General features: G+C 38.1%; 1 protein-coding gene across 2 annotated transcripts in view; it reads left to right on the top strand.

The window, feature by feature from the left end:
- Window positions 1-24,867, top strand: part of GABBR2 (gamma-aminobutyric acid type B receptor subunit 2) — a 683,104-nt gene that overhangs the window by 262,286 nt on the left and 395,951 nt on the right. For both annotated transcript variants that reach the window (XM_075212899.1, XM_075212900.1), the window contains exon 3: window positions 8,921-9,091. In XM_075212899.1, coding sequence (XP_075069000.1) covers window positions 8,921-9,091 — 171 coding nt within the window. The remainder of the gene's footprint in view (window positions 1-8,920; window positions 9,092-24,867) is intronic.

Below are 24,867 nucleotides of genomic sequence, written 5' to 3'. Positions count from 1 at the left end.
GAGGGAGTTTAGAGTGTGAGCTGGTGTAAGTGCATTCTCTAGGTCGACCCCCAGGGTAGACTGCCAAGAAATAATAGGGCTGAGATTGACTGCTTGATAGTAGCGATCAAAGAACAGGAGGCCATATCCCCCGAATGTGTGGACTTGGCTAGACAGGAGCGTTTGAGTCTAGATTTCTTTCCATACTTTTATGATACCTACTATATTTAGCAATAAAGGACATTTCATAATTCTTTTGGTTCTTTTGTTGTTTTTGTTCTAATTTTTTTCCTAAAACAGGAGGTTATGTCTATCAACCTTTAATGCTCTATTTTTTGTTTTTTTTTCTAAATGTAATTCACGCTTCCCTTTATTCTTAAATGTTTTTTTCATATCTTCCATTTGGTAGTCCAAAACATTTGGTTCAGTATAATTGCGTCTGAGTCTCAGAAACTGGCTATATAGAATACCATTTCATGGTGTTCACTGTTCTTAAGGATATATGCGTTACTATCCGTGGGTTTTTTATACCCCCTGGTTTGTACAACCCCATTCTTAACATAGATTTGTATATCTAAAAAGTTAACAGTAGTTTTATTAATATGAAAGGACAGCAAAACATGGTTCGCTCCAAACTATGCCAGTCTTTTTATGGCTCATTGGGAACATACCCATATGGGTCAGATTGGCAAGCTTGGGGCGGGCTTGGTGTCCTGGTTTAGATATATAGATGACATCATCTTCACCTGGTGTGGTAATGAGGATTCTCTAAAACAGTGCTGCTCCTATCTGAATAACAATGATTGGGATGTTTTCCTTTTTTTTATATAAGTAAGACTGCTGTTAACTTTTTAGATATACAATTCTGAAGTGATTACATCAGAAGTTACCATTTATACAGATATTATTTACATATATATATATATATATATATATATATATATATATATATATATATATTATTTGAGCCTTTGCCATTTGTATATCAACATATATGAATTACTTTTCTTTTTAAATGTTTTCATTTAGTGTAGTTTTAAATGGTTATGGCACTCTAGGTGGTTAGATGGTTATCCAGCGATCAGTGGGTAAAAAGATGCTGGTTAAATACTTTTACATTAGAATATTTGTGGGTTATTGCATTGTTTTTGCATGTTTACAATTTGGGTTTCCATGGTGACGCTTGTTAGCCACGCCCTTTATGATGATGTTGCTCTGCATTGTTTTTTCATTGCCAGTTTTGATCTAGTGGGAGTGTTATTCCCTTGCAATGCATGCTGGGATGGCAGAGCAGGTGTAAGGTATGTTAATTTTGATGTACATTATATGTATTGAGTATATGAGCAGACTCAATGTGTCCCTGAGGAAATTACTATACTGAAACGTTGTAATGAATTAAACACACCCTTTGATACAAACTACAATTTGTCTTAAATCCTTGGTTGCCGCCTAACTTGGAATCTATTTACTGTACTGTCCATACAAGTGAAGTACCGAGGAAGGCAATAGGGTAATGTACACATGCTATTTATGAGTGCCAAGCACCTGGATACTATGCAATCTTTTACATATATGGTGGTATGGAAAGAATGCTGATGCACCTTGAGTTTCTGTTCGATAATTGACAATATCTTTCTGCTGGTTAAGTCGTTTGCATTGGTCACTTTATTTTGTTTCTAAACTGAGATCTGGGGGTAAATGTATGAACATGCAGGTTCCTTAACAGCGTGTTCGGCGATTAAATTTCAAGCGGCGCTGCATTGTAAAGGGAAGTTTCCCTTTACAATGCAGCGCCGCTTTAAATTTAATCGCCGAACACGAGGGTGTTGAAGAACCCGCACGTTCATACATTTACCCCCTGGATTGTTTGCAATATGGCTGATACTGCGTGTTCAATTGATAGTATACCTATGGGTATAAATCTACCAATTGGAGAAATTCTGAGATTTTCTGATATAGAGGCTGAACATATCTTATTTAAAGAGAATTTACTAACTTGTGGAGGAACAGCCACTATAGAAGAAATATATGGGAAGTTACTTAAGCTCATGAAATGTGAAATTGACTTTTACATGGAGGTCATGCATGTTACTTTATCCCTTTATCTGATTGTCCTCGAGAAAAGAAAATACCCAGAGGGTTTAGAATAAAATATATTCCCACTTTTGGTCGATATAACATGGAATTTTGCAGACAGTAATTTTTTATTAAATAAATGTTCTTTATATTTAATATTATTGGTGGTGGAGGAGTCAAAGAGAGAAATGGTAGCAATTAAGGAAAAAATCAGATCATTTGAGGTTCTACACATAACGAGTTTGTAACTTGACACCAATAAAGATTGGTTAAAAAAATTGCAAGATCAAATTGAAGTATATAGAAAAGAACTCATTTCTTTTAAAAAGGATAAATTGCATAAAGTAAATAGAGATTATAAAGGTGTATCAGTGGCTCACTGGAACTGATCAATCAAAAAATAGTTGATTCAGAACCCCTAGAGTCACTAGAGGGGGCAGTCTCATCAAGCCACATATTATAGTACACAATATTCTTCTTCATTCAGTGACAGTGATGGTGGCAATTCTGACAATAAATCCAATTTTTTAAATAAGAGACCCCCTTTACGGGTGACTACAAGGGCACAACTAGGAGGTCCAAGATTAAACCCACCAGAAGGGGCGGTCAGTGAAAGAGGGAGGTCAAAAAGAAATGACAACATATAGAGAACCTAATATTCAATCTCTCCTCAGATAAGCTCACTCAAGCAGAGACAACAGTGCTTATCCGTGGGTTATCGTTTGTTCCCACTAATGTAAAAAGTTGTAGGATTGACATTATGAAGCTTAATCATCAATTAAAATTGAAGGAGTACTTTAATAAAGATAAACACATCAATTCTGGGTTACAAGCTGATATTGAGGAGGGACAAGGTTCCATCATTAAACGAAAATCAACATTTGACCCACCTTCCAATAATGCCTCCGTTTAATGTTTTACAAGACTTTTAGAAAATTCAGTGAATAATGAGACACCTAAAGTACATAGATGGTCAAATCTCTCTAAGGGTGAGGCTAAGGCACTGAAAGATCTTAATAAAAATACCAACATTATTATCCGCCCCGCTGACAAAGTAGGCGCTATTGTCATACAGGATACCATCAAATATAAATCAGAAGTATACCATTAATTGAATGATGTCACTACATATCTAAAGTTAGCCAGTGATCCTTCCAATATATACAAAAAGGAATTGGATTTACTTCTTATAGAAGCCACCAACAGTAAAACAATCTCTAAGTCTACCTGTGATGCATTGATACAGAAGTTTCCGATTATACCACTGTTATATACAGTTCCAAAGATACATAAAAATGACAAGGAGCCGTCAGGCAGGTTTATCATCTCAGCCCGTGGGTGTTTATTTCAACCTATTGCCACATTTTTGGATCACTTTTTGCAACCATGCATACAAAAGGAGCCTACATATGTCAGAGATACAACCTCATTTTTGTTGAAATTGTAAGATTTACCACCGCTACCTACAGACAGTTTGCTTTGTACTGTAGATGTATGTAGCTTATACACCAGCATTCCTCATATAGATGGACTTGTAGCAGTAAGAGACTTTTTATGAAATAATCCAATATATACAGGTCCACATATTGATTTTTTTCATGCAATTATTCGAACTATCACTAACTAGAAATTTATTTTACTTTGCTGGTCAATTTTATTTACAACGTACATGCTGTGCAATGGGATCTAATGTGGCACCATCTTATGCAAATATTTGTATGTTCCAACAAGAGAGTAAATAGTTTTTTTCTGAAACTGAAATTTTGTCACAGATTTTTTCTTTGCTAGGTATATACTATAGACGATCTCTTTATAATATGGACCGGCAGCAACAACACATTTGAAGATCTCTTTAAAGCTATCAATATCTCTGACTCCACCATCAAATGAACCTATGAATATGACAGGAGATTCACTATTTAGATATCACAATAAAAAAACAAGGACACAAGTTAGCCACCACTATATACAATAAACCTACAGATAGAAACACTATATTGTTGGCTAATAGTCACCATCCTATAGTCCTTAAATAGGGTTTGCCCTATTCACAGATATTGCGAGTTCATCGCATCAAATCCATCTAATATAGATGGATTTGATGATTCAAAAATTTCTCAAACAGGGATATTCTAAACAACTATTAGAAAATATTAAAGAGAAAGTTTTGAAGATTCCAAAACCTGATACACTTTTGAATATGAAGCTGGCAAAATCGGTTAATAAATTACTGTGGGTACAGTGCTATAACACAAAAAGCCCAAGCACAGCTAAAACAGTCAAGTCTTTGTGGCCAATAATTCAAACGGATCCAGAACTGTCATCGCTAAGAGAAGTCTCCATTATGCCCTGTTATAAACGGGGTGAAACATCAAAGACCTAGTGATGCGCACAGATGTTACAAACATCAAATCATCTGAAATTATTGATAGATTTACAAAGAACGCATACGTTGCTTTAAGTGTCCAAACTGCATAATATGTTGATATATGGAGACAGGAAATACCTTTAAACATTCAGGCAAAGAATACAAAATTACTTTTATGCTATCCTGCACTAGTACATATCATCATCATCGTCACCATTTAATTATATAGTGCCACTGATTCCGCAGCGCTGTACATATGTGCCCATGTGGCCTTTACTACGAGGGCAAAACATCTTGGCAATTCAAGGAAAGGATTGCTCTTCACAGGTCAGCTATAAGAATGGCCATAGAAAAACATAACAGTGAGAACAACCAGTTGCTAGACATTTTTTGAATGCTAGACACAATATGGCTATGCTTCGGTATAAAATTATTGACCATGTTCCGACATTGCTTAGAGGTGGAGATAGGGATAATAAATGAATGCACTTGGAATCTACTTGGATACATCGCTTGAATACAGTGGCTCCATATGGGCTTAATGAGAATCTCCCTTTTAATTGTTTCTTGTAGATCTGGATGCATGCTCCCTGTGAGACTTCCCAGGCTCTTTTATTTGAGCCTCAGTGGTCTCCCATGGGCATGCATTCATCAGAATATATGATGTATGGTTAGTGGTTAATAGCTCCTTTATTTAGATATGATTATGCAAATAATAGATGATGTATTTATACAGTATCATTATATATAGAAATCCAGCTTGCAACTGTTTTTTAGTAGCATTAATGGTTAATACATGTATTAATAACAGTAAGAGTTCTCTTCACTAAATATAGCTTATATATACATGCAGTTATTGGTAAGTCACACTGATATATTGTATATTGCTTTGCCATTTGTATATCAACATATATGCATTATCCTTTTCTTTTTAAATGTTTTAATGTAGTGTAGTTTTAAATGGTTATGGCTCTTTAGGTGGCTATCCAGCGATCAGTGGTTAAATACATTTGCATTAAAATATTTGTGTTTTTTTTTGCATGTTAACAATTTGGGTTGCCAAAGTGACGCTTTTTAGCCATGCCCTTTATGATGATGTTGCTCTGCATTGTTTATTCATTGGCAGTTTTGATCTAGTGGGAGTGTTATTCCCTTGCAATGCATGCTGGTATTGCAGAGCAAACAGTCAGCTCATTTCACATTGTAGCAGGTGTAAGGTATGTTAATTATGTTAACGAAAAATGGAAGAATTGCAGCGCTCAAAATCAAACTGGCCCTTAAAAATATAGATGTTGTTATGAACCAATAAGCAGTCACGAATCATCAAACATAAAATTTATTGTATCATACAAAATCAATAAAGATATATAATGTATACCTTGACTAGGTATAATATTATATTATTGATAGGAACTATCTCTATAGTCAAATCACAGTGCACTGTGATGTATTAAACACAAAAAAATGTATGCATACCATGTGAAAGGCTACTAATAAAATGATGCCAGCTGTATTAGATGTAGCTCAAAGTAATGCAAAACGGAACAATATGATGTGTTCAGAATAGCTCCACAATGTAAAATATCTTAGTTTGTGCCACAAGAATCGGAAAGACTCGATATATTGTATTAAGCTCATGCAGTGATTCTCAAAACATATGACAGTATATTACAATTCGGGTTGCCATGGTGACGCTTGTTAGCCATGCCCTTTATGATGATGTTGCTCTGCATTGTTTATTCATTGGCAGTTTTGATCTAGTGGGAGTGTTATTCCCTTGCAATGCATGCTGGGATGGCAGAGCAAACAGTCAGCTAATTTCACATTGTAGCAGGTGTAAGGTATGTTAATTATGTTGTGCACTATGAACCTCATTTAGAGTCGGACGCAAAGTCTGTTTTAGGCGCATCTAACAAAAAAACACTACCACGCATGTGCAGAAAGCACCAAATCCACCTGCATCTTGGACGCAATTAACACTTGCGACAGCTTGCGACTCACTACGAGAGAATTGGAGGAACACGGAATTGTGAAGGTGTGACCATGTAAATACATCCTAGTCGCAGTGAGGCGCAGACGCAACACACGTCAAAACAGGGCTAAAGCTGTGCGGCAGGAATTAGGTGGCGCAAGCGGTTAGCTAGCTGCAGGAACTGCTTGCAGCTCGATAAAGTATTAGGAGTGGGACGCAACTGACGTTGCTTGCCACTCGTAATACCCTACCAAGCTGCGGCACACTCCCACTCCTACACTTCTTAAACGGACTTTGCGTCCGACTCTAAATGAGGTCCTATATGTATTGAGTATGTTGGTCAGACTCACATGATGTCCCTGAGGAAAGTACTATACTGAAACGTTGGAATGGATTAAACACACCCTTTTGATACAAACTACAATTTGTCTTAGAACCTTGAGTGCTGCCTAACCTGGAATATATATATCTATATATATATATATATATATATATATATATATATATATATATATATATATACTGTATGAAAACACAATTGCTTCTCAAGCGCTGTGAATGAACTGATATGTTTATCGGTGAACCGGTTAGCTTTTTTTCCTTTAAAATGTAATACAATTAAAATTTGACCAAAACTGTTTAACCAAGTGCCATTACATGAATGTGTTTCAAAAGGTGAAGGCAGAAACCCTTTATTACACTACATCTATGCCAAACATTTTTTAAACAAATTTCATTTTGAATAACCTTTGCATTATTCTGAGAGTGATTTGCATTGCCATTTAACAAATCGAAAGTAGTAATTGCTTTTATTTAATTAATCAAACACTTCCATTCCCATGTATACATTGGCAAGATAGCAATTTTTGGGATTCAATAGTATTTTGGAAAACAGTGTTGGCTATTTAAAGAGTACATTCAATCTCAGATTGCAAAATGGCAAATATGCTAATACGGTTTACAGAGTTTACTAATCTCATACTCACATAAGCAAATAAGATTGGTAACCCAGGCAGCAATTCATCCTACATCTCACGTAACTTTCTATAAACAATGGCTATTCAGTGTTTTTTCTAAATTGAAAATAAACCTGTAAAATTTGCACTTTCAGCTTTTACTTTTATACACAAGTTATCATTAATGTTATTTCTAACACTTTTGACCATTTTAAAACCTAGGTTTTTTGTCTAAAATGAGTGCTGTATATATAAAAGAATAGGTCCAAAGAAATGAATGTAAGGTTATTTTAAACTTATTTCCTTTTTCTTTTTAAACTTATTGAGCAATAATTTTGCTCCAGTTTCATTTAAACTGATAATGCTCTCTTTTGTATGTAATGTAGCTTGAATTTTTATTGCTTATAACATTCAGTAACACGTTCATGGTTTTCAAACCCGTATAACATTTTGTGAATTACAGTTATGTTTTATGCTTTTAATTTTCTTTATGGTTTCATCAAATTATAGAAATTATAAATCATTGTGTGGCTATATTTTTAGGCAAATAATTCTCATAATGTTTCATTATTTTCACAGTTTGAGTGAGCATGTTACACTTGAAATATTGATTTATTTAATGGTTTGTTTAATTAATAGCATTGCTGCAGTAACTGCATTTATTTCTTACATATACCTCTATCTGGTTGGAGCAGTGAAATAATAAAATACCAATGTGTAATTAAAAGATGAGCTTCATAAAAAGAAAATACAATTTCCTTTAAATATTTAAACAAATTTATTGGTCCCACTTGGACAATATGATGCTTTTTCACATTGACTGCAGTAGTTTCATACTAGTTTACTGAGCTAATAGACTTTGTTACTCTCCTTAGGACAATATGGCATATCTCTAGCAATTTATCTAACCAGTAATACTGCAGACTGTATGGCTACCATGTAGACTGTACAAAGGCAGCACAAGTTGATTATATAATAAAGCAAATTATTATATGTAGTTCAGATTTATCGGAAAATCTGAATTACCACAAATGTTCACTAGCATATAATAATCAACTTGCCATTCAAAATTGTGTCACAAGAATGCATTGTTTAATAAACTGTTCGGATCCCAAAGTTATAAAAAAAATGCAATTTTTGAGGTCGTGATGGACGCATCTAGATTCGAAACACAAGTGTACACTATTCTAAAAGATTGTTTATATGTTTCTATTTTGTTAATATTCATTATGATTTTTGGTTACCTATACTTTGCTTAATAATTTAATATATCCTTTATTTGTAATGCTACACTTTATTTTTGCTTAAATAATCCTGTCTACTTTAACTCCCACAACAACAGACTTGCTTGCAATATTTTACTCATGGTGCAAATTTTAATGTTGACTTGTAAATGTGGTCAATCTGTACTAGAAATCATCTACAGACTAGTTTGTAACTATGTTAAGTGCTATATAAAATGGAGTATAATTATGGAAGTGACTTACATTTTGGAATATATGAAAATAATGAAATGTATCTCTACATATTTGTAGCTAACATATTTTTACACCATTTGTTTGCTTTTAGCTGTCTTTTGCGGCAACAACTCCAGTTTTAGCAGATAAGAAAAAGTATCCCTACTTTTTTCGGACAGTGCCATCAGATAATGCAGTTAATCCAGCAATAGTGAAATTCCTCAAACATTTCAAGTGGCAAAGAGTGGGAACATTAACTCAAGACATACAACGGTTTTCAGAGGTAAATCAAAACCTATATTTACTGAAGTGAATTGTGCAGCTATAAAACCTAATGAAGATTGTTATCCATGGGGGCTGGGTATAGTGTTTACTTTTGCATCTATGTTAGGAAATAAATGATCTTAAAGCACACTTTAATACCATTTTTACCTACTCTCCCGGAATATCCGGAAGACTCACGACTCCCAGGAGAGCTTGGCAACCTCTCGGTACCTGGTTATTTCTTTAATTAAGTGGCAGGGGGTGGGGCTTAGGACACAATTTGACTCATTTCGCCAAGCCCCGCCCCCACACTCACACCTTCCGCGATCTCCAGGAGCACTGCTTGTCAAAGTTGGCAAGTATGTTATAATACATTATTAAATGAAGGCTTTTAGCATAGAAATTATGTCAAAACATTGTGGCATTTATTGTTAGTGTGTTTTAAACACCACAATCAGCTGTCTTCTTGAATCACCAACACCACTGGGTGGAATATACAAAATGCGCAATAATATATTACATGAGAAATGTTATGCTCACTTAAAAGTGATGTTCCAAAGCTCCTGTGCAGTGGTGCAAACGGGCATTTGAAATATAAATTAAACATTGGCTTATCAGTGCCATATACAACTTTTAGGGTCTATTTTTGAAATGGAATGGTATTTACCTTGCAGCTGTATATGCAAATCTACAAAGTTGTCATTATCAGTAGTCTGATATAATTATTTAAATCCACATTGTGTCACTGTGTCACACTTTCCCATAGCAGCATTTATTCAAATAGTAAAAACAATTATTTCTATTTAGTTATTGCATGATAAAAAATACTTAATTAACATGTTTAGTATGTTTTATTTACTTTATTATTTGGTATATATATCATAGTAATGGTAGTTATGTATCAGTATTAATTTATTGTCCTTTTTACTCTGAAATACTTGTGTATTGGTTAGAATTGTTCATTATATAACTTTTTGTTCAAAATCCATAGTTTGGACCACATTTTTTAAAGATAAATGATAGAACATAATTAAATGTCAATTACCAAATGAGACAATTACCTACAGGAACTTGAAGCACCACATTTATGGTAGGCTCGTACTGCTGTGATGACAAAAACACTTTTTTTTCTGTTTTAAGGACATATCAGTGTGAGCAGTATACCTATCACAATTATTTTTTATTACATCAGAATTTTAAGGGGTGGATAAGGGGATTAAAAATGCTGCAGGATAATTGGCAAATTAAAAAGCCTAAATATAATACTTATAATACCTAAGACAGTTTTATAGAGTAAACCTACTATGTGTTTTCTCAAAGAATCATGGAAAAATATGTTTAATTTGTTCTCACTTTCAATGTATAGTCAAAATAAAATGAACTCATATGTTTCACTATACTTTTAAAGGATCATTAAAAGACTCCCATAGCTAGTCTGAAAACAAGACAAAACCATCTAAATTCACTTTAAAATAATATGGCCATATGCATATGGTAGTACTAGTTGGCTGTGGCATGCTCACTTTGAAAATACAAACACGCAACTGCTAAGCTGTGGTACACTCACTTTCAGCTACTGAACCAACCACAGTTCAAATGGGGATAAAGTATGCACAAAATACTGTAAATCATGTTAACCGTAAGAAAAATATTACTCACCTGTGTGACATGTGGGCATGACACCAACTGGTATGTCTAAAAACGATTCAACCCCGTGCCAGTTTAATGTAACGTCTGTTTAATGTCCTTTTATTAAATGGTGAATGTAAAATAAAGTAACAATAAAGAAAAAACTATGCAAATTATTTACTACATTTAAACACAATTATCTCAATTTCACGTTCAACAATATACACCTTGCATATAGTGACATTCTAGTGACCAACACATAGCTGAACATACTCCTTACCCTAACTCATAGATGTTGTGCTAATGGACAAATGTTGATTCAAACCACAGCTTCTGAAACATTTATCTGTATAGTCTTAGTGCAGTAAATGTGGTTTTTCAAGTGCTGCATAGGTTTGGTGAACAATCTTGTAAGAGTGACTTTTAACCACAATTACCTTAGTATTAAACCACTGTTAGTCCTCTAATCCATACCAGTGATCCTTCTGGTTAATGTTAATGTTTTTAATCTGGGAAACAACAATTATCTTAGCATATGTCTTATCCCTAATTTGTTTGTTCTGTATTTACTATTGTAAATATTTGAGTTGTTGTTCTTGCTCATATATTTTCCTGACACAGATGTTGGTTGCATAGTCTATTATACATTATACAGGAACAATATCACTTTGTTAGTATACTTGTTTTACAATCTTATCTTGTTTGCTAAGTTTACATGTATCAAAGATTTCTTCTCAGAATAAGATCTGTAGGTAGAGCTATTAAAAGTTCCACAGACAACACAGGTCTATGAAATTTAAGGTATTGAAAGCTTTTTTAATAATACTTTTATATTCTTAATTATACTCCTGTGTATATCAAGAAATAGTATATAAAAAAAATTACCACATCACATTTACCTATAAGGGGGTTACATAAATTTTTAAGAAAAAACAAGATGTTTAATTGTTCTTGACATATTTATTGTGAATTATGAAGAAGTGTAGATGATATCACTGTGTTTTTGTCTTAATTACATAATAAAATAACAATAAAATCAAACAAAACCATAATAATTGAAATATTCGTTAATATCTTGTTTTTTTGTCTTCAAACTACATTTTGTCGCTTTTCGTTTATGAGTTTTCTCTGTGTCATCTCTGTGTATCATCCAGCAGTAGTAAGCCATCATGCTGACGTCCCAACGACCTTAGTATCGGCTTTCTACATCTTTAACATCTTGGTGGAACCGTTCACCCTGTTCTTCACTGTAGTCTCTGAGATTATTCGGGGAAATGTTCAATATGGGAATTCAAAAAATGTACCTTTAAACTCATTTTGCAGCAAAGGTTTCTATAACTATTAAGCATTTCCTTGACAATTTATTTGTAGTTTGGATCCTTGGCATTGCCTAAAAATTTTGAAATCACTTTTTTGAACGAAGTCCATGCCGAAAGCTCCACAATATTCATTATATGCCCAAAATGTTCATCTTTTATTAACTTTCTAATGTCAGGGCCTGTAAAAATGGCTTCCTTCAGTTTAGCATCGGATATGTTAGGGAATTTGGTGCAAAGATATTTGAAAGTTTCTCCATCTTTAGGCAGTGCTTTTACAAATTGTTTCATCAGACCTAATTTTATATGTAGAGTTGTAACTAAAACTTTATTTGGATCTACTAAACTGGATTTGATGACATTATTTTTTCCAAATTCTAAACTTTTTGTAGCTGGCCAATTATTTCTTTGCCAATGTAATTTTTTATCTCTGCTATCCCATTCACAGAGAAAACATCGGAATTTAGTGTAATCTTGTTGCTGGCCATGTACCATGCATACAATTTTAAGATCTCCACATATTAACCAGTTGTGTCTTGCATATCCAATCAGTTCCAAAACAGTTTTTAAATTTTCATATGTTTCTTTAAGATAGACTGAGTGTGCTAATTGTATTGACATTGTTGTCATTGTGCAATAAAACAGCTTTTAAACTTCTTTTTGAAGAATCTATGAATGCATATGTACTGTGTGTTTGTAGTGTGTACTGTGTGTGTATGTGGTGATAGGCTGGGGTTAAAATGGGCCGGCACAGGGCAAAACTGTGTTGCATCTGTTGTATTTGGTTCACCTTCGCCAGCTCACCTTGTAGTTGTAGTACAGTATGGGGTTTAGGCCCTTTGTAAATTTCAGCTGCTGGCCCATGTGGACCTTAATCTGGCAATGGGCAGATTGAAGTTTTATGAACGAGAACTGAATTGCAATGTTCTATACTACTGACTGAATTCATTTAAGACAATGTTTTATAATAAATGTAGGCAGAATACATTTATTATTTAAAAGAATATGAAAAAATGACTTATTCATAAATACATGTTTTGGAGAAAAATGTGATGTGATATGCAAGATCAGGAGTCATTTTCGTGTTCAAAAGCCAAAAATCACATAAATTTGTTAAAAAAGCTTTTTCATCACAGACCAGTGTAATTACTTAATTTTAAGGCATGTTAGATTTTTACTAGTTGCAGTCCTGTCTTGAATATAAATAAAAAAGATATAGGCTATCTTAAGATTACTAAAAACATTTGTTACTAAAGTAACATTAATGAGCATTAGCAGAATATCTCTAAACTGCATATTGTTGATGCCCCCTTTCCCCTTCACAATAACCTTCCACAATTATAACTTAACACACTAAATATGAAATAATGATTTTGACAGATATTAACATTGGCTAAATTTATAGCACAGTTTATTTAAAAAAATATTTTGGTGGAGGAGAAAGCACCTGTGGGACAGCTCCAACTGATTACCTGAACCAAACGTGTGAATGGCCAAATAGCCTTGAATCCACTTATCAAGGATGACCACTCCCTTACTGTATGGCCGGCACTAAACCTGGCATCAGAGTTACAACACTCCCTTTAGACTCACAATGATGTGTCCACACATAGCAGGTCAAGGGGTCCTTCACACAAAAATACCAAGAGTCAACTGTACCTCAAAGAGGGCAGTTACCTGCAGCCAATTACCTATAACGCCATGTGTATCAGTCACTGATCGCAGTGCTTTCCCACCACCGATGTCATCCTTTAATGTACTGACAGCCCGCACCAGATGATCTTATCCGGCCCCCAACCTTCCAAAAAATGTGTTCAATGAACAGCTATAACTCTTGGTCTGTAAGGTGAACCCCATCCCTTCTAAATAATTGAACTTGATCCACTGATATTAAGGAGTAGTCACTCCCAAATCCCCCAATGGACTAAATTACCTGCCCAATAGAACGATTGAGCTCTTTAACAAGCTTCAACATTGTATCATGGGAAATTACTCCTCTTCAATTCATGGTACCATATCCGAACAAAACAACTGAATAGCCGGCCATCTGGACTTGTCACAACTTACCTGTTCCACACACTCTTGTTTTGCTGATTTCCTCTCCCTCTGTGTAGAATGAGCACTTTCTGGTTCAGGCGGTCATATGATCGTGGCTGGGAGGTGGCATAGTCTTTCTGCCGAGTATATAAACCTCACTCTAAGACTAAAGCAGTGTTAGAACAACAAGTGTCTCAGCTTGTCTGACTCCTGGTCCTTGTTCAGTTCCTGTGCTATCGCTGCCCGAGTTGCTATCCTGTTCATTAACCATTTGTATACCAGACTCTGGCTCTGTCTTGACACTCCATTTGTCTCATGATTCTGCTACTGCATTGCCCTCCTGTACTAGACTCCGGTTACGTTTTGACTATCCATCTGCCTCCTGACTCTGTACCTCATTGTCTGCCTATGTACCAGACCCTGGCTGGTTTTGACACTCCACCTGCAACCAGAACCTATTATTAACCATTCATGTACCTATTCAGATTCCATTTCTCCGATTGCTGCAAAGTGCTTCTTCCCTCTCCTACTGTGTTCAGTATCGTGTGTTACACATAGTGGAAGGTCAGAGGACCGCGACCTGCGGGTTCTTGGCAGCTAAGTCCATCCCACCTGGCGGTGGTTCTTGGTAAAAACAAGGAAATTTGTTAGACTCCGCACCCTTGGTCGGTCAGCGCCAATCTAGGTTAACACAAGGAATCCTACCTCTGAAACTGTTACAGGACTTTACCATCCTAACATCCTCTCTGATCCTAATAATCAAATCCAGTGACTTCCCCTTTCCCAAATCGTTCCTCACAGATGAATTACCATTATTTATTTTAGGAATTTCCTGTGTTAAAAGGGGAAGAATGGCCGGCCAACAAATGCCCCTGCTGCCCAAAAAGTGGACCTCCACAGGGCAGTGAAAGGGGGACCATTTCTTCGACATCTTGTGCCCAGAACATGTCTGAATGTCCAAAAACCCAAATTTAAATCCTCTGCTTAGGAATACCATTGAACAAATTATTAAACAACATCATTAACTTGCACCCACATACAACTAAAATAAAGCAGGTTATCTGTTGACTGTGATGAATCTGACAGGATGGGGTTGAGGGGTGGGAGGGGGGAGTGGTAACCCATATGAAGGACAAAACATTTCTTAAATAATGCATTAGATTGATATTTTGTAAGAAGGGTACCATCCAGGTGTACCAAGAATAAATCACTTGCAGAGGATCTAACCTTTGTAAATTGTCTGGTTAAAGCTACTGGGCATATTGTCTTATACACATGAGGAGATATGGTAATCCAGCAATCCTTACTCGATTGATCAATTTTGGACCTGGCTATTTTACATGACAAATGGAACTTATAAATCAGTACATGTTGTGCTAGCAATCCTGACCCTGTGCTTTGTTTGGATTGCTCCATTAATTCATAAAACCCATATGCAACAAACAAAGCCAAAACAAAGGTCATGCTAAACAGTATCAACTTGTAACTATCTAATGTAACATATTTCAGGCAATTAACTAGATGTTGCACTAGCTGGAAATCTAAAGTCCTCAGGAACCCTCTTATCATGCAGCCCACCACTAAGGAAGTTGGAGATTAAGAAGCTCTTAGTAAGATACAATACTCCCTTTAAATATGCCATGAACGAGATACCCGCTAGCATAGCTGGCATGGATGTCTTAGCGGCACTTATTCTATATTGGAACCAAATAAAAGCAATCATATAACTGCTTCGACCTCAGTCTCAATGACCTTGATAAAGTAGGAACTGTCTCCATTATTTCCAGGCTGCCCGGTATGCTTGCCTGGTAGATGGTGCCAATGACATCTCCAAGAGTCATTTTATGCCAAACATAAAAGGGACAAGTGGTGCCCGCCAAGTTAGCATGAGGAGCCAGAGCCCTAAAGTGCTGCCACTGCAAGCGTGATAACGCATTTGCTATTCCATTGTCCACCCCAGGGACATGCCTCAGAGTGAAGGAGATGTTGAATACCAAACAGCGCAAAATTAGTTGTCTTAGCAACGCAATAGTGGGCGGGGACGACGCACTCTATTCCTTGATCAAATAAACAACACCCAGATTATTGCACTAAAATGCCATGTGACGCCCATGCAATCTTGAGGCCCAGAGCTCTGTGGCCACAATAATGGGGAACAGTTCCAAAACCAGATGGTTAGACACAAGGCCAGACTGACGACAGGCATGAGGCCAATGAGTGGCACACCATTCAAGTAGTCCCCAAAACCTTGCTACCCCGAGGCATCCGTATGCAAATCTAGCAAGCTGGAAATGGGTAGGCTAGGCCATATGTGCATTCCAAATTCTCTCAAAAAATGGGACCAAACACAGTTATCATATCTGAGGCCTGTTGAGGTCTGTAGTGGTCCGCAGTTTGCTACAGAAAATCCGACCCATGGGAATAATACTACATGCAAAATTAAACAAACCTAACAACAAACCTAACAAAGATTAAACTTTGCGCAAAGGGACAGATGGGGCTCCATGAATGAAGAGAATGTCTTCCTCCATTCTACATACTTTATCTAGGGAAGACAACAACAGCCCTCCTGTGTGTCTATTCAATCCCCAAAAAGACAAGAAGGATGTAGGACCCTCAGTTTTGTCTTGCGCAATGGGGAAGATCCCACCGATCCTTCTATCAAAAAATCATCTAAAAAGTGGGCTAACACGCGATGCCCAGCTCCTGCTTGAATGCACCAATGGAAGAATGAACTAAACTTTTCAGCTATGCACAGGATATCAAACAGCCCATGGGCAGACAACAGTCAATATAATATCCGTCCTGCATTTTAAAACCCATAAGTCGAAACGAATCAGGATGTAATGGCAGCAAACAAAATGCACATTCAGGGCCTGATTGGGAGTCTGATGCAAGTCCTTCTGTTGAGTGCAAAAAGCACTTTCGGCCAAAGATTAGTCTCAGTTTGCACTCAGACTGAGACGGATCTCCCCGTTGTAGCTCTCTGCACTTAGAGAGGAGGAATGGGGGTAGTGGGCGAGCCTAATGATGTAAAGGCGTGTTCACACACTTTACATGCTATTTTGAGTTGAAAGCAACCACAGATAGATCTCTAGGAGACGTATTTTTTGCAGGTGCTTTCTTTAAAAACAAAGTAAAAAATAATTACATTTAAAAAAAAAAGGAGTGCATCCCCTCCCAAACAGCATAAGCAACCCTTGTGCTGTTTGGGGGAGGAAAATAATTTTTTAAAATATTTTTTTACATTTATTTTTATTTAATTATCTGCTTTACAGGGCGATGTGCATGATACAATTGCACAGCGGACCATAAGGCAGATAAAGAGCCATATTTGTGCAATTTGCACAGTATTCTAAATCGCACGGATCTATAGATCCATGCCACTCTAAATACTGTGTAAATTACGGGGTGCAATTTACACTCACGATTTCAGTTTAAATTGCGGCCGACTCTAAATGAGGCCCTCAATGTCCAACTGAGCTACCTTTGCACCCTATCCGAAATTCAGAACTAAGGCAACAAACAGGCCCACAACATGCATCTCTCCTGTGACGAATAAATATCAATGGAAGCCCCTTAGATGCATCCGGGTTAAAGGCCATAGTGATGGTTGCGAAAAGGAGGTAGTTTGATATTTACCCCCATCTAACGGGTATTATACACATGTGGGTTTTTGCATAATATGGGTGTGCTCCTGCAGGTAATATTGAATATTAGAATTAAGTAGGGTCTGAACACAGGGTGGTACAAAAGTGGAGAAACCCCTGGAATGCTGTGAAAAAAGACAGGGAAAAACCACAGGATATAAGCTCATGTCCCTAATGGCAAACCGCCAGATGGGTAAAGGCTGCAGACCTGTACACCTGTGCTGGGAGAGGTGGGCACTGGGTCAAATAAGGGGAATTTATGTTCACTCCAGGGAGGCTCCAAAGCTTGCGATCTGTATGTGCATCACCGCCCCCTATCGCCAATTAGTGTCTCACTAGGGGGGACACTAGATGAAGCAGCGGGGGGCACAGCACACCGGCAGGCGGTAACGATCACTCTAGGGTAGGTTTTGTCAGCCAACCCCAAGATGGCTCCCAATGAGGGATGAGATACCATCTTGGATCCTGAGCAGGTGGGAAGCCGTCCACTTGGGTTGGGGCACCAGGAGAAGAAAAAAATGCTAAAATAGAGATGAAAATAAGGATTATATGGCAGAAAAGGCATAGAAAGAAATGGGGGGATAGGTGAGAAAAATAGAACAGGGAGGGAGAAAAACAAATGTAGAGGAATAGGAAGGGAATCAGAAAATGAATGAAGTAAAGAGAATATGAACAAAATGAGGCAAATAAAACAATAATACAGCAAATTAAAATGATAATTGCAAAATAAACAAATCTTTTGACTGCTGTCAGAGGTCACAGGTCTCTCACAGAATTGTGTGACCGAAAACTAAGGCTGAGCAACGAATAGAGAAAACTTATATAACATCATCATAACCACTTCTTCGCCAACTCCCAATGGCTATTTTGAAACTACCAGAAGAACTTAACACTTGCAGGTTAGTGTTTAGATTATGTAAGCCCAAATGTATTCATTTAAGTGAGCTCAGCTCAAGTGCTCTCTTGTCATAGTCACAGCTGAGTGTTAGCCATTGTCACCTGACATACAGCATTAATCCTTCAGCAAGCAGAAGCAAGTCTGCTTAACTAATACAACAAAAAAAAATGAAGAACACACGGGCTATCTTTTTCCTAAAGGGCACTACAAGGAACACACATACATTTTATGAGGTGTTACAATAAGGAATCTTCCACAGCATCATATCCAGTTGGACAGAAATGTATATTTAACATTTAAAATTTATTTAGACAATTTCAAAATACATGTAATAAAAATGTAGCGTGGTTTTATTAGTTATTATTTTTTATTTTAACTCAAAACTTTTATTAAATCCACATGGGTGATAGCAGTTAAGTAGAAGATAACAGGGAAAGAAAAATCAAACACTGTCACGATGCATGTTAAGAATTGCTATGCATAGCAAGACATGGTGAGTAAATGAAAAATTGTACTGTTTCAAGCAATATCAGTATTATTAGGATTGTAATGTAAGGTATGGGGGGAAGGGTCATCGGTTGTAGTGAACCAAGGAGAGGAGGAACCTCAGAGGTGGAAGAGAAGCAAAGGAAATGACTCATCATGCAGGAGTGTTATAAGCAGAGATGGTAGGCATGGAAAAGGCAATCCAGAGGGGGGGTTATGTTGGGGGCATTATTGATATAGCCAAGGAGCCCAGATCTGGTGAAACTTATCATCCTTATCTTGTAGGTGGAAGGTGTTTTTCTTCATGTTGGAAATTAACCAGATATAAGATTTTAGAAACGAGATGCAGAGAGGCTCTGCGTGTTTCCACAATTTGGCTATCAGGCACTGTCACGAATGACCTGCCTGTCCCAGATACAGCAATCTGAACAGCTCGCCGTGCTGGTGTTACCTTAGTTACTTAAAAAAGAATACACCGTTTCTGTCACTATGAAGGATTTATTATGGTGTCCTTACATTCACTAGAACCACTGCGCTGTCACCTGGCTAAGGACAGCTCCTAGTCCATAGTTAGACGCGTCGGTCTGTACTATAAACCTCCAGTTGAAATCTGGGGCCTGTAGAACAGGGGACTGGGCCAAAGCAGATTTCAAAGCTGGAAATGCATTCTCACAATCCTCTGTCCAATTAAGCACCTGTGGTAATTTCTGTTTTGTTAAGTCAGTCAGAGGTTTGGCTAGGGCAGAGCTGGATTAAGGCTCTAGGGGGCCCGGGGCACTTAAGCCGGGGTGCCCCTGATGTTATGTGGTTATCATTTTAGACAAAGTTTAGACAAATACACAGGCAATACTGTGTGCACTACTGTTAGATGCACACAGCTCTGCCTTCACAAACAGTACGATGTAAAGCAAGACATACCTCCCTGTCCTTGCAGTTAGACAAAATCCTGACTAGTTAGACAGGCACCCAAATTCAGGACTGCCCCACCAGATTCAGAACAGTTGGCAGATTGTCCTGCTCTCTCCTACCTGTTCTTGTCTCTTTCACCACCTGTGGCTGCTGGTGTCTTTAGTTGCTGCTTGTCTGGATCCTGAAACGTTGTGGGCTCTATTTGGAAAAAAAATATGAATATGTAATTTAGAAAACTCCAACCACCCCCAGCGTTAAATCAATAGCACCCACATTTAATAATGATACCCCAACATTGAAATATATTAAAGTATTCGCATTCGATAAATAGATCTTTTCTCTCCAACCAGCCCTGACATTAAATTAATAGCATACACAATCAACTAATACAGCTATTTCACTCCACTCAGCCCCAGCATTAAATTAATAGTACTCGCAATTAATAAATTAATCTTTTCCCTCCCTCCATACAGCCCCAGCAATAAATTAATAACATTTAAATTTAATAAATATAACCATTTCCCACAACCATCCCCAGCATTAAATAATTCATATTCACATTTAATAAATAGCCCTCCTTCTCCTCAAACTTATTCCCCACCCACAGTCCACCATTAAATTAATAGGTCACCTCTCGTTACATTAAGAAAAACCCCACTCCCCTTCCCTCTAACGGGCCGCACACCCGGCGCCCGTACAGGAGTTCAAAGGGTGAGAAGCCAGTGGATTCCTGCGGTACCTCGCTGTATGCAAAGAGCAGGTGCGGCAGGAACCTCTCCCAGTCTCTTCCCTGCGACTCCACAAAAGTCCTAAGCATTTGTTTTAGGGTGCCATTAAGGCGCTCGCACAGCCCCTTGGCCTGCGGGTGATACAGGGAAGTAATTAAATTATTCACCTGCATCTTTTTACACAGACTCTGCATGAGGTTAGACATGAACTGGTTACTCTGATCAGTTAACATTTCTTTTGAGAAGCCCACCATGGAGAAAATAGTTATAAGGGCATCTGCTACCATGTCTGAGTGAATGGAGGAAAGAGCTACTGCTTCTAGGTACCTAGTAGCATAATCCACTACAGTCAGAATGTACTCTTTCCCTGAGCTACTGGGAATTGCTGGGGGACCCACAATATTCACAGCAACCCATTCAAAGTGTTCTGATATGACGGGCAGGGGAATTAGAGGGCCCCTTCCCACATCACCAGACTCCCCAAGGACCTGGCACACATGGCACAAGCAACAGTACTTGGCTATGTCAGTCAGCATGCCAGGCCAGTAAAATGTATGCACCAAACGAGCTTTAGTTCTGGCAACAGCCAAATGTCCTGCTAGGGTAATCTCATGGGCCACTTTCAGAAAATCTTCTCTATAGGTTTATGGTACAACGAGCTGTCTGTCAGCAACTACATCTGGATGCATACTTGTGACATTTTTCTCTCTGTACAAAAGGTCATTTTACAAAAAAATCTTCATTACTTCCAAAACAGTCTTGACTGACCCTCCCCCTTACTATTGATAAGCTGGGATCAGTGTTTTGTTCCGATTTGAAGGTATCACTTCCAAACTTGTCAGTGTGGAACACAGCATGGGGTGGCTCATTCAAATAACTGCCTGAATCTCCAGCTCCTACAGTGAAGGAGTGGGTGGAGGGTGATTATTTTCTAGTGAACTTCCCTCCACACTTTCCGGGATTTATGCACAGCTCCTTTGTGCTGCTCTCCGGCTCACTACTGCTAACACATTTGATACATTTTCATACTTTGGGACACCTTACGAATTGCGTACATGTAAATTGACTTGCTTACCTAAAACATTAGCAGACATGGTATCACATTTAGGCACAATCTCACACACTTTGCCATGATCAAATCCACAACCTAGGGGATTTAAAAGGTTAGTCTCTCCAACAAGAGCATTATCACCAAACACATTGACACATAAGCCCTCCCTCTGCATCATAGGTACCTGCAAATCTGCATGAGTATTCTCAGCAGCACATGAAATTTCATTGCATATTTTTGCACTTATTTTATGCTGGTAAGCAGGGTTCACCTGGGAAAGATTAAGGTTAGTTTGCATCTGTGCATTAGAAATTACATCACTTTCATTTATATAAGCAGCGTGCATCCTTTACAAATCAGTCCCCAACAATACCGTGGCAGGCAGATTATCTAGTACCCCAACGTCTAGTATTCCTCTGCCAGATCCCCAATCTAGTTACACTCTGGATACGGGTACTGCATGAATGTAGGCCCCGACTCCTCGCAAAGCATTAGTTTTCCCGGGAATAATGTTTTCTGGACTCACTAGAGCTGGATGTACAAGAGTCAGGTCTGCATCAGAGTTTACCAACCCAAGTGCGACTTGGTGTCCTACCTTAACTACTTGCAGATTGTCTATGGGGCATTCTTGGGGTCCTCCTGCACACATGACGGCCAGCACTGACTTTTCTGCCGGGCCCCCCACAGGAGAAGGACTTGTTTTCTTCATTCTGGGGCAATTGACACTGATTTGCCCCACTTCATCACATGTAAAACACCTGCGACCAGTAGACAAAACAGGTTATCCCCTGCCCCCCCCCCCAAAAGGTGCAGCAACAGCTGGTTTGGTTGATGGGGAACTCAGGGATGATGCTCCAGGTTGCCTCTCTTTTCACATAGTTACATTGGTGCTCCCCAACTCTTCTTCATTATAGGAGCCCTGGTAACTGTGTACTTGTCGGGCAGCTTCTTGCTAAGTCTTAGGGTAACGATCCACAACTCATTCCCTCACCTCAGCTGGGCACAGTGTGAGGAACTGCACCTGGAGAATAATATCCTTTAGCTTATCATAGTCCAATACCTGCAAACCCTCAATCCATTGATGCATCATGGATGATAATTGCGCTAACAGTCTGGCATAAGTATTAGAGGGACTGAGCCTTGAGTCTCGTAATTTCCGCCGGTAAGCCTCAGGAGTTATGTTGAAAAGAAGTAGCAAGGCTTTCTTAATTGCGACATAATCGCCGTCCAGTTCATGGAGAAGGTCTGCAAACGCTTCCAAAGCTTTCCCTCTCAGTCCAGGGGTTAAATAGCTGGCCCACTTACTGGGGTCCAGCTCAAACTGCTGGCAAGTCCTTTCAAATCCACTCAGGAATGAATCAAGGTCGCCGCCTTTTTCCAACAAAGGTAATTGGTCATGCCTGGGTTTTTTCCTACCCAGACCTCGGTCTACCGACTGGCTGTTGAGCCTGGCTAGTTCCAGCTGGTGTTCGCATTTTGCTTGTTGCTCTGCAGCCTCCCTGTCTGCAGCAGCGCAGCGTTCAGCAGCCTCCCTGTCTGCACGGCGTTCTGCAACCTCTTGGGGTTGCTGAATCAGCCGCAGTGAGGTTGCAGGATCAACATCCTTCAGCTGTTTGAGAGCAGTGTGAAGGTAACTGTTCAGGGTAAACTCCTCACTTTGATTGAACAGAGTTATTTGTGTTAATGTCCAGTGCTGACTGCTTCTGGTCAACAAATTAACGTGGAGGGGTCTAACACAGACAGCATGGGGAAGGATGTGTTTTAGTCAATCTGTTTGAATGTGTCTTAGTATAGAACCCTATAAAACCATATCAGGAAAACGTCACAAGCTCAATCTAGCTCAATCTCTCAAACTTCCCTAAGTTTTAGGAGAGTTATTATCGTGCCTCCCAAATTCTAAAAATATAAATAAGCCCTCATACTTAATACATTGTGAAGTAGATTGATATGGCTGCTGTGTCTGTTAGCTGGAAGGCATTTGCAATACAGCACTCTAGTTTGTTCTTGGTCACGCTTACTCCATACACAAGAGGGCAAATCATCTCTGCTCACTACATCATATGTCATGTGACTGTGGTTGCCATAGTAGTTGCATGACAACTGTAAATCATTAATAGCAGCTTAAAAAGGTCAGGGGAAATATGACACAAATTTTGCATCCCAAGATACCAGCTTGAGGGCAGGGCATTGTGGGGCTTCAAATCTCTTGTTGTGTCCGCTCAATAAGCTCCCTGCTGGCTGCAGACACCACAGAAAATTGCATTAAAAATAGATAAAAGAAAAGTAAAAAGTGCCATACCCACCATTGCACTCTAAAACATTATTGCTGCTTTTAAAGTTTAAAAGAGCGACACAAACTCTTTTTCCTGTGTTAATGTGAACTACTAGTGCAAAAAATTGTATTGGTAGGAGTGTAACACATGAAAAGTACATGAACAATGCATTAAAAGCACTTCAGCAATTTGTGTCAAAAAGCACCTCTTTCAATTAATGCTTTATAACCCATTTCCAAGCACATATGTGTGGATAAACCCTTAATGTATATATTTGTGTAGCATTACTAACACAAGTTAAAATGTTCTTCACTTTTATGTATGTATTTCCTGATTGAAGTCATGGTTTTTCTTACTCGTTTCATCCTTAATTTCAATGCTGGAGCCACTTATTTTTATCTTTACTACATCCTTTGAGAGCTGTTTCTCCCCTATTGCTCTTATTTGGGTTCAAAGCATAGCATACAAATTAATGAACCATACTGCTTTCTGTGTGTACTAGATGACATTTTCTTTTAAAATCTGGAATTTTTTTGCAAGTGTTGTTTGGATTTCTGTTTTCCATTTAGTCTTTAAGAAACAGCAGAACCACCAATAAGGCAACTACATGGAGCTTAAGGGTCAAATAGCAGTGATATTATAGATTTTCTATCACCGCTATTTATCAGTAAAATGTCAGGAGCAGCTCAGTAGTGTATAGCTCCCTGGCAATATTGGCTGACAGAGGTTAGAGGAGTCTTACCACCATACTTGCCAACTCTCCCGTAATGTCCGGGAGACTCCCGCATTTTGCGAGAGTCTCCCGGACTCCCGGGCGA

The sequence above is a fragment of the Mixophyes fleayi genome, chromosome 5, assembly GCF_038048845.1.
Source record: "Mixophyes fleayi isolate aMixFle1 chromosome 5, aMixFle1.hap1, whole genome shotgun sequence".
In the NCBI taxonomy this organism is placed as follows: domain Eukaryota; kingdom Metazoa; phylum Chordata; class Amphibia; order Anura; family Limnodynastidae; genus Mixophyes; species Mixophyes fleayi.
This window is presented reverse-complemented; position numbering and strand designations above follow the sequence as displayed.